Raw genomic sequence first — 15,419 nt, 5'->3', positions numbered from 1 at the left:
AGATTATAAAAATACGAGTTATATTCACATTTCACTGTGGAAATGCTTAATAAAGAAAATTGACCGCAGCAATGCGGTGACTGGAAAATTTTATTTTCAGTAATTGTTGTCTTATCTTTATAATTGTAATACCAATGGACATTCAAGATTCTTCCGATTAAAATAAGTCCAAACACTATGTAAATGGGACAATTTTTATCGATTTTATTGATCGAAGTACATAATTAAGACATAGATCGCTCTATATTAAATCGATAAAATCTCGCGGAAGTGTATAAATCAGCCGGACTGTTTTTGTTATATTCATGACGAAATTATTTTAAATTCAAAACAAGAAATACAATTCCAGCATTAATCTTTCATCAAGATATTTCAACAATGGAAAAACGTTACAAAGGAAAAGACTTATGTGCGGATGCTTGCTGATTACTGCTGGACACTTATTATTGAAAATCGGGATACCAGGAACAAACGTCAAGCAAGGCGGAAACATTTTTAATTTGTTTACATCAGAAATAAGTAAGTTTTTGTATTCAATTTTCTGTATTAAGCATTTCCACAAGGAAACAAATGTTGATGTTGTTGTTGTTGATGTTTTTCCGCATTTCTCGTACATTAAGGGAACCAAATACTTTTCGTGAATGGTTTCTTTACCAGAAATGTCTGTAGAATGCATTCCTGTATAGTAAATTCCTGCTACATAAAGGATTTTTCACATAAATACAAAAATAGAGCGTGCAAAGTACCCGCGTCGGCACATTTTCAAACTTTAACAACCATTTACAACTATTAGGAAGTACATAAAAATATAATTGACTATATGAATATGTAGAGGAGAGTCCCCTCTATCTCTTGACTCAAATTTTAACTGCCTCGCGTGTTTAGTTTTTGCGTAACACGTCGTTTCGTATAAAAATCGGGCATTTTTACAAAAACCAAAATTTTTCGAAAACTTTGTGTGATGGAGCAATGCTACTTTCAGATTCGGTTTTAGGATGACAAAGTGTATAAGAATCACCCAACAGGTATTGCAAAATTTTTTTGGTGTTGGACAGTGTTATTAGTTGTTTATTTTCCCTTGTTTAGTTCCGCTATATATTTCCTGTATTGCGGGCAGTTTACCGCACCCGCTACATGCTCAGCTTTTGCTGCGGGTATACCCGCCCTTATGCATAGGATGCAGCTTCTAACCGCCTCGCATCCATTTATCTGGTGCCCTGTGACACCGCATCTTCTACAAAGCTCTTTGCCCTTGAGATCGACCTTGCAATTATAAGACAGGTAGCCGAAGTCATGGCATCTGAAACATCTTATTAGGCTCTGCGTTCTCCTAATCTTACATTAAGTGAAACCGATTTTTATGTTGTTTTCCTCTCCTAGGCTCTCTATTAGTTTACCCGGTATTGCTACAATCACTATTTTGGTCCCTCCGAAACCGAACCTATCCGATTTAATCTCTACTCCGCTTGTCTCAATTTTTAAACTTTTTGCTATTTCGGTCCTCATTTCATCCCTTTCAAGTGTCGGGTCCACATCTCTAATCTCGTACAATCCCTTCGGCTCCATTCTTTTGATTTTATGGTTGTCGCCTAAGGCCTCCCTGACTACCTTTTCCAATTCTCCCCCCTGTGTATCCTTATCTACTTCTATTATCAAGTCCCCTCCCCTAGATTTCCTCACTGTTTGTATACCACCAATTTTATCTCCTGCATTTCCTTAATTGTCCTGAATAAGTCCGTGAATGTTCTACCCTCCGATGATTTTATCAATATTGCCTCATTTTTGGGTGGCATTGGGATTCTATTTTTTCTCTCTGTTTTTTCCACCCCTCCCTCCTTATTCCTAGCTTCTGTTTCCCCTCCCTTGTTATTTGTCCTGTTTCTCTTTTCTCCTCTTTTTTTGTTTTTGCTTTGAACCTCGGTCCATTCGTTTTCCATTTCATCCCTCCCTTTGCTCCCTTTATTTCTGTTCTCTGCCTTTCCCTTTCTATCGCTAACTTCGTATTCTGTATTCCCATCTCCTCTATCTGTGACTTCACCTCCTTCATCATCTGATTCCCATAGTCTATTTCTATTTTTATTCCCCCTCTTTTTTTCTCTTACTCTACTGCTTGTTCCTCTTAACCCATCCCCACCCATTTTTTCTAGGCACGGCGAAACCTGTGTCCCTATATCTCTCATCATCAGTGAGTGCCTGAGTCTTTGATTCTCGAACCTTAGCGCAATATTAGCTATTTTGGCTACTGCTAGATCCATTTGCCTATCCGCCTGAGTTGCATGACATCTAATTGAGTTCTTTATCAGTATACCTTGTTCTACCGTGTAGTTTTTCACTTCCTTTGTTGATGTTTTCGTTTTCTTAATGACTTTTTCTAATTCACTGATTGCCTTGGAAAAGCTTTCTACCTCATCCTCTTCCTCATCATCTTTTTGATCTAAAACCCAATTATCCCCATCCTTTTGCCCTGATTTATTTGCATTTGCATCCTTGTCTTTATCTTTCTCTTTATCCAGTTTTTTCCTTTTACTTCTGCTACTAACATCCGAGGTTGAGGATAGATCTGAGGCAGTAGAATCATCCCCACTATCGTTTTTGCTATCTCTATCCCCTTTCCCCGGCGGTTTTTCTTTCTTTTTCCCTTACCCTTGTCCTTATCCTTCTCCGTCTCCCTCCCTGGTGGAAGAGGAGCCTTGAACCCTTCCGAGTCCTCATTGTCCCCCATTTCTATTACTCCCTTGTCTCTCCTCCCCCTGCTTTGTTCGAATTCTTTATGTTTCTTATCCTAAAGTTTGATTTTGACACTAATAACTATTAATTTATTCCTGGGTTTTCCCTACGATTTCCCTTCCTTTCTTTTGTATCCCTCTTTTTGTCTATAAATTCTGGATAAGTTTTTCTTGCACCTATACCTAAGTTCTATAAAACGCCCTTAGTTATATTATCGCTTAATGCTAACCGAATTATTAATTTATGCCGCTTATTGACTAATAAATAAGGCTGGTTCGCTACCTGCAAAATGTATCGAACTGTGGCGGATAACAAGGCTCGGGTTCAATCAATAATAACGCCTATTATCTTCTAGTCCCTTAGTTGCGTTTTGTATTTTATCCTTTCAGTTATTACCTCGCACGTGGTCACGCTCAGTCTACAGTTTTTCGAATCGTTCTCTCTGCGCGCACTTCACGCACACACTCATACCAACTTTCACTCATCGTCAGTCGTGCCACACGCTTATAACCAAACACTCTTCGTCAGTCGTGCCACGTTCACTCCCTCACCAGTAACTAAGTTACGCTGTTTCATACATCTTTATACATGTACATAAAATAATGAGAAAATAAAACATTGCTATATCTATGGGGCACATAACATTTGATATAATCTACTATACTTGATACTAATGCTTATTTTGTACTTTGATATTTACTTATATAATGTTTATATTACTCGTAATATTCTACGTTATTGTTAAAACGCACGGGACGGTTAATTTGCCTACCCGACCGCGATGCTTGTGGGTTCGCAGTAGGTTGCTTCTTTGGTATCGTTGTCGTTTTCCTTTTTTTATCAGTCTCATTATCTACTGCTCCAGGTGTTACGCAGTCAGCACTTTCAGGTACTAGTATGTAAGCCGGTTTTATCCTATCCGTTGAAATGCTTGCTGTACGATCTTTAAATTCCAGCACGAAGTATTTCCCTTTCCTCTCCAAAACTTTAAAAGGTCCCTCGTATACTGGTTCCAGTGGTTTCCTCGTTGCATCAATTCTTACGAACACTTGAGAGCACGTGTTCAGATCCTTGTGTACGAACACCTTTGGCCCAGGTCCATGTTTTCTGGTCCCTGGTTTGAGCGACTCCATCTGCTTCTGTAATCTGTAAAGAAAACTTTCCGGTGTCGTGGTTATTTTTGGGTTATCAAAAAATTCGCCCGGCAACTTGATCGTTTTTCCATAGACCATTTGTGCTACGGAATGTCCTGAATCCTCTTTTATTGCTGTTCGCAGTCCTAAAAGGACTGTTGGTATGGAGTCCATCCATTTATTTGTATTGTGTGCCCGGACAGCTGCCTTCAATGTCCGGTGCAATCTTTCGATTTTTCCATTACTCTGCGGGTGGTACGCTGTTGTGTGTTGTATCTTTACTCCGCAGATATTTGCTAATGTTCGGAACAACTCCGAAGTGAATTGCACTCCCCTATCCGTAATCACCCGGTATGGTACACCGAATCGTGTAATCCAACCTTCGTGGAATGCCCTTCCGACGGCTTCTGCCGTTATATTCCGCAAGGGCACTACCTCCATCCAACTGGTGTAACGGTCTATGCAGGTTAAACAATAGGTATAACCATCTGATGGTGGATACGGCCCTATTAAATCGATATGTACCACGCTGAAACGCTCGTCCGGTTCTTTGTAGGTTCCTAACTCTGTTTTTGTGTGTCTATTTATTTTGTTCTTCTGGCAATTTATACAGGCGCGCGTCCATTTTTGGACGTCTCTTTTGATATCTGTCCAGATGAATCTAGATGTCATTTCTTTTAATGTTGATTTGATTCCCGGATGAGCAAGTCCGTGTATTTGTTGTAAGAGTTCTTCTCTGCACTTTTTGGGTATGAACGGTCTGATCTTTGTGGTCGATGTGTCACACCACAGTTCTTTCCCTGAAGGTAGTGGGTATTGCTTGAAATTCAGAGATTTATTGTGGGCTCGCAAGTTGTCTAGTTCCTCGTCGTTTTCTTGCTCTCTGGCAATTCCATCGTAGTCAATTACGGAGGCGCCAACCTCTGTTATTCTTGACAGGTTATCCGCCACCATGTTTTCGGAACCTTTCATGTGACATATGTTGGTAGTAAATTGTGATATATATTGTAGTTGTCTAAGTTTCCTCGGAGACACCTTGTCATTCTTCTGCCTGAAAGCGAAGGTTAGTGGTTTATGATCAGTTATGATTTTAAAATCACGACCTTCCAGCAAATATTTGAAACGTTTGATGGCCAGATAAATGCTTAATAATTCCCGGTCGTATGTGCTATATTTCTTTTGAGTCTCGTTCAATTTTTTTTAATAAAAAGCTATTGGCTTCCAGGCTTGCTTTTCAAATTGTTGCAAGACGGCTCCAATGGCCCAATCGGAAGCGTCTGTACTGAGTGACAGAGGTAATTCCGGATCAGGATAACCAAGTAATGCCACATCCGCCAGTTCTTTTTTACATTCCTCGAATTTTCCTATCGCTTCGTCTGTCCATTGAATTTTTCTCCTATCTTTCTTCTTGGAGCCACGTAGATACTCGTGCAAGACTGCTTGGTTACTTGCAGCGTTTTTCAAAAACGGTCGATAAAAATGTATCATGCCGAGGAAAGTTCTTAATTCATGGACTGTGTCTGGCAACGTGTAATTTAATATTACCTCCACTCGTTCGGGTATGGGGGCCGATCCTTCGGACGTTATCAAATATCCCAAAAACTCCAGCTGTTTAACTCCCATAATCGACTTCGACATATTTATTCGTAGTCCATACTTGTTTAGCCTTTCAAAAATCACCTTTAAGTGGTTTCGGTGTTCTTCCTCTGATCTGGATGCGATCAAAATATCATCCAGGTATGGAAAAGTGAAATCCAATCTCTGCAATACCTGGTGTATGAACCTCTGAAACATGGACGGTGCGTTTTTCAGCCCAAAACTCATCACATTGAACTCGAACAGTCCAAAAGGTGTAATTATTGCAGTTTTTGCTTTGTCCTCTTCCGCTATGGGTATCTGAAAATATGCCTTAAAAAGGTCGATCTTTGAAAATATTGTTTTACCTTTCAAGATATGATTAAAATCGTTGATTCTAGGGATTGGATATCTGTCTGGAATGGTTATGGCGTTCAGCCTCCTAGTCCCATCTTTTTTCGTTACTATATGAAGCGGACTCGCCCACTGAGAATTCGACCGCCTGATGATGTCGTGGTCCAACATGTATTGGAATTCTTATTTCGCCAGTGCCAACTTCTTCGGGTGTAGTTGTCTTGCTTTCGAGTACACTGGCCGCCCTTCTGTAATTATCTGATGTTCAATGTTATGTTTGACGCCAATTATTAACAGAGTTGGTTTCGTAATCTGTGGGTGTTGGGCTAATATGTCGTAATACTTCGACGTTTTATCCATCGAGCAAATTGTGGAGCTTGTAGTGGTGGATGTGACTTCTCCCTTAATTGCGAGGTTAGTCACACCATCAATTAATTTCCTATTATTGATGTAAGGAAAGCATCCTTAGTTATATTGAATTTAGCGCGTAAATAGGTCGATAAGTCAGATCTTCAACTGTATCGAGACAACCTAATGAATAGACATGCGGCGGGAGAACGACAAGGTGAGCCACGAAGTACAATGAGAAAAACCAAATAAGAATTATAGAATCACAGATAAGAAAATTAATCAAGAAACAACGGTGTGAATAATAGCATTGAATGTTGTTTCTTCGTTATTACAGAGAAACGATTCTGCTTATTATCCACCAATAACCTGCACATTAAAGAAATCATTATAAAACAACATTCTCGTTGGAATTCACAACAAACAAGATGGAAAAGTTGCAATTTACATTCATGGTTCGCGGTTTAGCAGATATGAAAACGAACGTGCTGTGCATGACCTCAATCGGCACACCGGATGGCCACGTGTATGCAGTTCCGGAGGAGTATCAACCAGCAATACGTCACGCAGAAATCGTGAAACTACCTGCATTTAACTAAGTGAAAAATTCATTAACAAAAAGGTACCAAACAAGAAAGATATGGATCAATTTAACTAAAGAGTTAACCAACGTTTACTTAGACGAAGGAGGAAATCTACAAATAGGAGAGTTTTATCTAGAGGAGATATCGGAAAAACCAGAGGATGGATCACAAGCTTCAGAACAACCACTTATGAAGATGTTAGAAAAGTTGCTTGAAAAGAGCCAAATACAGTCGGAAAGTAGAAGTATAGGTAAAATAGCTGAGCAATTCATGATTGAGAGATTTGATGGAAGAAACTCAAACGCGGATCAGTGGTTCGCGAGTTTCGAAAAAGAGTGTAGACGATTTGACATCTCTGACGACGGTAAGAAAATTGAAATCTTGAAATCATTCATGGATGAAGGTGCCGTAGATTGGTATAGTTGTACACTATCGAAACTTACTATTGAAACAGACTGGGAGGAGTGGAAAAGAATCTTTTGCAAAACATTTGCTAGTAAAGGTTGGTCTAGTACAAGATATGCACTGTCGTTTAAATTAAAAACTTTACTAGAAGTAAACTACTTTTACTAGAAGTAAGAAAATCGATTGATGATGGAACACTAATTGATTTAATTGCAACTGGCCTGCCAAATTTTGTAGCTGACAGGATTGATAGAGAAAAACTAAGAAAAACAGAAGACTTATATAACAAAATAAGTAAATTGGAACATTTAGTTCACAAGAGAAACTTTGAAATAAGAAAGAATAAGAATTATATTAATAAGGAGAAGACAGAAAGAACACCATGCGAGACTTGTAAAAATAAAGGCAAAGGCATACGCCCTGCTGCTGAATGCTGGTTTAAGGATAAAGAACACAAGACGAAACATATAAATAATTCAGTATTAGAAGTAGAACTAAGTGATGAAGATCCAAAAAACTAATAATTCCACCATTAACCAAACTCAAAATAACATTAAACAACACTTTAGAAGTATCCGCTATTTATGATTCAGGCTCAAATGTCTCACTAATAAATTCAAAATTAGTACATTTAAAACAAAAAAGAACTAATCTGAGACAAAAAGTTAATTTAAGAACGATTAATGGTGTGTATAAATCAGAAGAATTGATAAAAATTAAAGCAAAAATATTGAATATAGAGGAATACATAGACGTATTCATAATTGATAATGAAAATTTCAAATATGACTTTCTAATGGGACTAGATTACATAAAAAAATTTAAACTAATACAGAATGAAAAATTAGAGATAGAACAGAAAAACCCCCATTTAATGGAGAAACAAGAATATCGAATTAACTTCAATGAACATGTAGATCCAGACAGTTTCAAAGTCTTAACGAATCACTTGAGTCATTATGAAGAAAATATAGTTAAGAATCTCATAGACAAATATAAAAATATATTTGCCAAAGATAAATATGACATAGGCGTAGTAAAAGATTATGAAGCCAGAATAGATCTCATAGTAGATAAATACTGTAGCAAGAGACCCTATCGATGCACAATTGAAGACAAAAAAGAAATAGAGGAACAAATCTCAGAATTACTTAAAAGAAAACTAATATAAGAATCATACAGTCCTTTTGCTGCTCCAGTTACGTTAGCATACAAAAGAGATGAAAATAAGAAATCAAGATTATGCATAGATTTTAGAGACTTGAATAAAATAATAGTTCCCCAATCGCAACCATTCCCATTAATTGAGGATTTAGTAGTAAAAACAAGGAACTGTAAATAGTTTTCAAAATTGGACATAAACTCAGCGTTTTAGTCTATTCCTCTTCGAATCGAAGACAGAAGAAAAACGGGATTCGTAACCCAAGAAGGTCAGTTCCAATGGACGTGTCTTCGATTCGGATTGAAGACGTCGCCAGCCATTTTTCAAAGGATATTGAGCAATATAATAAGAAAACATAAACTGACAGACTTCACGGTAAACTACCTCGATGATATATTAATATTTTCAAAATCTTTTGAAGAACATGTAGAGCATCTATCACAATTACTAGAAGCAATAATGGAAGAAGGGTTCAGATTAAAACTCTCTAAATGCACATTTGCATTAGATTCCGTGCAATATCTAGGTCATATTATAAAACACAACTCAATTTCACCAATAAAAGATAATCTAATTTCAATAAAAAATTTCCCAGTACCAGAAAATCAGAAGAATATTAGACAGTTCTTAGGGAAAATTAATTTCTACAATGAATACGTTCCGAAAATTTCACTAATTTTAGAACCCTTACATAACTTACTGAGGAAAGGACAAAAATTCATTTGGTCCAAAGAATGCCAAGAAGCCTTTGAATATATGAAGAATTTCCTCTGCACTCAACCAACATTAGCCATCTTCGATGCGAATCTACCGATATATATATATACACGGACGCAAGTTTACAAGGCATAGGAGCTGTATTAAGGGGAGGGAACCGAACCTGACCAGGGCAAGCTCCGAATGCCCCGACACAATAATGATCGTCACGCTATGAAAGAACGAACGGCCGCTAGAGGAAGCTAAATAGTAACATTTCTGTCCAGTAGGGGAGCTAGGAACGTTTTCCAAAGTTCAGTATCGAGCAACACACTGTATTGGTAAAACAGAGGAAGAGAGAATGTACGGACGTACGACAACGTGGATGGCGCTGTCGTAGCTTCGTTCGAATAGCCGTGCCGCGGCACACTCACACACCGCCTGATCAGCGTGTACGTGTGCCGACGGCGATCGCAAGGGTCAGGGATGCCTGGAAATATTTCCCAATAATGCAGTCACGGGACTTGTCAATGGTGAAAAGAGCTAGATGAAAGTTCTATCTAGGGTGGAAAGGTCCTCAGAAGTCGTACTTTTGCATCATCGAGAAATGGTTAGCAATATTCGGCAGCACGTCGTTTCTCAGGGAGGCTATGGTAACTGACATGGCGGCACACTCACACACCGCCTGGTCGGAGTGTACGTGTGCAGACGGCGATCGCAAGGGTCAGGGATGCCTGGAAATATTTCCCAATAATGCAGTCACGGGACTTGTCAATGGTGAAAAGAGCTAGATGAAAGTTCTATCTAGGGTGGAAAGGTCCTCAGAAGTCGTACTTTTGCCTCATCGAGAAATGGTTAGCAATATTCGGCAGCACGTCGTTTCTCAGGGAGGCTATGGTAACTGACATGGCGGCACACTCACACACCGCCTGGTCGGAGTGTACGTGTGCAGACGGCGATCGCAAGGGTCAGGGATGCCTGGAAATATTTCCCAATAATGCAGTCACGGGACTTGTCAATGGTGAAAAGAGCTAGATGAAAGTTCTATCTAGGGTGGAAAGGTCCAACGAACTCCATACGAGCTCTGAATCTCTCGATATTTACGATAATGTCACTCGACAAGCAGTATGCTGCTGAATATTGCAAATTACGGCTAAAAAACGCAAAAGTACGACTTCTGAGGACCTTTTCACCCTAGATTGAACTTTTATCTAGAGATTTTGACTACAGAACAGTACTATTTTTGCATTGTTAACAAATGAGAGCGGGCCTCCCGTACCCTTGCAAAACTCGGGTACGTGTGCGGAACTAGGGAGGGGATGCACTCACACAATCTTGAGCCGTGCCCACCGCCTTAAAACAACCACAACTAAATGACGATAAAAAATTGAAAAACCAGTAGCATATTTTTCAAAAAAACTGAATGAAGCACAAAAAAGAAAGAAAGCTATTTACTTAGAATGCCTAGCAATAAAAGAATCGACAAAATATTGGCAACATTGGCTAATAGGTAGACACTTCAAAGTATTCTCAGATCACAAACAATTAGAAAATATGGATATTAAAGCTAGAACAGACGAAGAATTAGGCGATCTCACTTACTATCTGTCACAATATGATTTTGAAATAATATACCGTCCAGGTAAAGATAACTTAGAAGCAGACTGCCTAAGTAGGAACCCAGTATTGGAATGTCAAGAAGACGAAGATGAGCAATTGAAAATTGTAAATTTAATAAAGATAGAAGATATTTACAAAGATCAAAAGAAGAATGTAGGTATAAAAACTAACGAAGATAAATTACTTTTCAAAGAGAATTTGTACTATAAAAGAGTAAAAAAGAAAGAGAAAATCGTACTATCAGAAGAATTTTGCAAGAAACTTATAAAAAACACCCACAAAAATTTCTGCCACATTGGCATAAAGCAAATGCAAAGCAAAATATTACCATACTATACAGCAAGAAATATAGAACGAATATGCAAAAATTGCGAAATCTGTATAAAAAACAAGTCAAGGGGACAAGATAAGATTGGTAAGATGTCTAATCTTGGTCCCGCAAAAAAACCATTTGAAATAGTTTCCATAGACACAATAGGTGGATTCGGGGGTTCACGATCCACAAAGAAATATTTACATTTGCTAGTAGACCACTTTACAAGATTTGCTTACATATTAACATCAAAAACACAAAGCGCGCATGATTTTATCAAGTTGACGGAAAACGCGCTGAAAGAAAACGATATAAAGATAATCTTAACGGACCAATATCCGGGCATAAACTCAAAAGAATTTAAAGATTACTTGGAAAAGGAGAAAATCACGCTGATCTTTACAGCAGTTAATGCACCATTCTCCAATGGTCTGAATGAAAGACTCAACCAAACCTTAGTAAATAAAATTAGATGTACAATAAATGAAGAAGATAGAAGAAGTGCATGGACAACTATAGCACACAACTGCGTAGAAAAATATAATGAAACCGAACACACAGTCACTAAGTTCAGTCCAAAATATTTGTTACGAGGTGAAGACACCTCAACATTACCAAACGAGTTACGGAAAAAGAAAGATAATAATATGTTAGACAATGACAGAACAATTGCCTTCAAGAACAGTACCAAATATCATGAATATAATAAGAAATTATATGACAAAAACAGAAAGGACTACGATTTTAATATCGGGGACTTAGTGTATGTAGAAAATGGTAATCGACTGAATCGAAAAAAATTAGACGAATTGAGAATCGGCCCTTACAAAATCTTAAACAAAATATCAAGATCAATATACGAAATCGACATAGGACACAAAAAACCGGTATCAAATTTGTTTCATATCTCTAAACTCATTCCGACTCCTAACAACTCGATTGTAATAGGTGCTGCGGGCACCTAACTACGACTTTCTGTGACCTGTAACAAAATTTTGTGCCAAATTTTTTCTTAAGGGGGGGAGATGTAAGGAAAGCATCCTTAGTTATATTGAATTTAGCGCGTAAATAGGTCGATAAGTCAGATCTCCAACTGTATCGAGACAACCTAATGAATAGACATGCGGCGGGAGAACGGTGAGCCACGAAGTGCAATGAGAAAAACCAAATAAGAATTATAGAATCACAGATAAGAAAATTAATCAAGAAACAACGGTGTGAATAATAGCATTGAATGTTGTTTCTTCGTTATTACAGAGAAACGATTCTGCTTATTATCCACCAATAACCTGCACATTAAAGAAATCATTATATTGATAACAATTATCAACTTATATTTATTTAGGAAATCTGCTCCTATTATACCCCTTGTTGTTCCACCTATTATAAATGGCCATTGCATCGGTCTACTGAGTCTCATGTCCACCGTCAACATCTTAATCCCATAGGTAGGAATTTCTGTGCCATTTGCAGCGTACAATTTGAAATCGCCTTTCACTCTGTCATTTTTCGTAGCTGAAATCAAACTAACATCCGCACCACTGTCAATTAAAAATCGCAAACCTGTTTTTTTGTCTTTTACAAATAGACGGTATCTGCGACAATCTTGAATACTATTTGCAGTAGAATTTGTCGCTACTTCTACTGCTGATTCGCTTTTCCCTGGTTGTTTTGAACCCACGCGCAAGGAGGTGTGCATTTCTCTGGCATACATTTATCCCCAAAATTAAAGTGATAGTAACAATACTTCCCTTTTGGGTTGAAATTCTTCCGACTCCTACTTCTGCTTCGGTCCTCATACCTGCTTCTGTTCCTATCTCTATTCCTGCCAAAGGTACGGCTTGGAGAACGTGACTGCCGGTCTATGCTCAACTTAGCTATTTGCTGTTTCATCGCCGACATTCGTTGTAGGACTTCCTCCCAAGGGGGCAGATTTCTACTGGTTGCACCACACTCTGTCCATGTGCTCATTTCCGTGATTCTGTCCGCCATTATTGCCAATTTTTCTAAATTCTCTTCCGAAACAAGCAAAATGTTTTTAACATTGTCCGAAAGTTTATCCAACCAAAATGTTTTCAATACTTTATCCGAGATATCATCGGTCGCCAGGGTTGTCATTCTTTGCAATAGTTGACTCGGCTTCGTGTCTCCAAGTTCTATGCCAGTAACTAACCGTTTTATCCTTTTATTTTCGCTTTCTTTGAATATACTTAATAACCTTTCCTTTGCTGTTGTATATTTGTCGGTTATGGTTCTATCGGAAATGAGATCCCAAATATTTTCAACATACTTTGGTTCCAACTGGGCTACTAAGTAATTGAATTTTGTACTTTCCACCGTTATACCGGTGATTTCAAATTGAGCCTCTACTTGGTAGAACCATACCTCCGGTTTTTCCGTCCAAAATGGCGGTAGTTTTATGCTCACCTTGTGAGTTTCATTTGCGGTCGAAGTGGATGGCTTATCCATTTTAATCGGGGTCACCAAATGTGGCGGATAACAAGGCTCGGGTTCAATCAATAATAACGCCTATTATCTTCTAGTCCCTTAGTTGCGTTTTGTATTTTATCCGTTCAGTTATTACCTCGCACGTGGTCACGCTCAGTCAACAGTTTTTCGAATCGTTCTCTCTGCGCGCACTTCACGCACACACTCATACCGACTTTCACTCATCGTCAGTCGTGCCACACGCTTATAACCAAACACTCTTCGTCAGTCGTGCCACAGAACCTTTATTTTTTGTAGCGTGGCCAGTTGACCACGCGAACATAGCTACACTCTGCACCACGAGAGAACCGTACCGCGTGAAAACCGATTTTCGTTCGTCGCTGCGCATCTTCGCCCTGATTGGTGGTATTCCCACTCCGTACGCTCCCTTCCCAATTCACAGCACATGCGCGCAGTGACGCCACACCATACCGGGTGTTTACACAGTATGGTCACGATTTCCTATACCCTATATTTCGATGCTAATCCGTTTAATTACGGTACACCGCGTATATGAAGTGGAGTGGGAGTTGTGAGGTTCGCAGCACCTTCCGCGGCCAGTCAAGCTGCGCGAAACGGTACGGTTCTCTCGTGGTGCAGAGTGTAGATATATATAGTATCGATTAATGGCGCGGAGAGGCAAATTTAAATATAAGATGCAATCGCGTATTTCATACATACGTATTTTATTTGGGCGCGATAGTTTAGAGTAGGTAAAGAAAGACCGGGAGAGTTCCATAGAGATCCTTGACGAAATTCGAGTCGGCGAGACTAATTGCGGAATTTAGAGAAAGTCACGCAGCCTCTTAGAGTAGCTTCTCCAATTCTACATAAATTAGGGATAGTCGAAGTCCGGAATCAGTTAAGGACAAGAGGTCATAAATTCTCAGTCAAGGACCTCTTGGAACTCCCTCGGACCTCTCTCTTGTTCGGTCCCATATGGCCCCACGTCCCTTGTTTTGGCGGGGCTTCACCCTCATGCGTACCCCACTCCCGTGCGTGCGCTATGAAGATCCATCCACTGCCAATCACCATCAAGCAGCAACCGGAAGACGAGTGATCCGACGAATCAACGCCTAGCCAGAAGATCCCAATTTTCCTATTGGCTAAGGAAGCGAGACGAGAAGGAAGAAGCTAGAAAAAGGATTCGAAGCTCCAGGATGAGACAGAACTCATTGTAGAACTGAGGGAGTTACATCTCCAAGTACTTCTAATAAAATCTACAACAGTTTTTCGCCTTTAAACTCTGTGTACAAAGTTTATTTCTTAACTTCCACGAGCAGAGCGCTTCAGCGCTCCACGGGCACTCGAACCCACAACCAAAATCCCTATTCCACCACACTGCGACGCAACATTTTGGTGCGCCCTGTCACCTATCCGCGCTACGCCCGCATTCCTTAGAGATGACGTCGCGACTCTCTCCGTCTCTCTTGCGCTCTTACCGCGAGCCCACACAAACACGAATCGTCCTTGGACTCGCAGCCCGCGGTATATCCTAATTTCCAACGCTCGTGGTCCTTTACTCTTGATTTAAATTAATTTTATCTTATTTTCTAGTACCTGATTCTTAATTTTTAATGCAAGTTTGTACGCTGCCTTTTTAATATAATTTTATCTAAGTCTAAGTCTACATTCTCTAAAAAAAATAGCCCCTTTCGGTGTTTCGCTCAAGAGAGGATCGGGGGAATTTTTATAATAACCCCCCACGTTTTCCTGATGATTTGTATAGCCCTTGTGCTAAGCAACAATCGGCCTATGTCTCGTTTTTGCGTGGGACGCCTCCTTCCCCTTGTAGGGGTCACTATCTCGAGAACGGGGGGGGGGGGGGTCTCCCCCGGGGAACTTTGCAGTTCCCAGTCCGAGGTATTCTCCCAGAATCCCGTCCCGAAGACGCCCACGCCCTCAGAAAATTTTTTCTAATGAGTACTATTTTGCCACCCGGTATATGGTAGAACTAAATGTCCTCCGATCTTTTCGAGTGACGGCTCCCTGTAAAGACCGGACCGGGCACTCGA

General features: G+C 39.5%; 1 protein-coding gene across 1 annotated transcript; it reads right to left on the bottom strand.

The window, feature by feature from the left end:
• Positions 1-12,168: 12,168 nt before the first annotated feature.
• LOC143357337 (uncharacterized) lies at positions 12,169-13,386 on the bottom strand. The gene is made up of 3 exons (XM_076793749.1): positions 12,719-13,386; positions 12,283-12,620; positions 12,169-12,206 (listed from the first exon to the last, which is right to left on the bottom strand). Exons 1-3 carry the CDS (start codon positions 13,384-13,386, stop codon positions 12,169-12,171), a joined length of 1,044 nt encoding a protein of 347 aa, XP_076649864.1.
• Between the last annotated feature and the right edge of the window lie 2,033 nt (positions 13,387-15,419).

Source organism: Halictus rubicundus, chromosome 9, assembly GCF_050948215.1.
Source record: "Halictus rubicundus isolate RS-2024b chromosome 9, iyHalRubi1_principal, whole genome shotgun sequence".
Lineage (NCBI taxonomy): Eukaryota > Metazoa > Arthropoda > Insecta > Hymenoptera > Halictidae > Halictus > Halictus rubicundus.
Note: the sequence above shows the minus strand (reverse complement) of the source record. Positions and strands in the feature narration are given on the sequence as shown.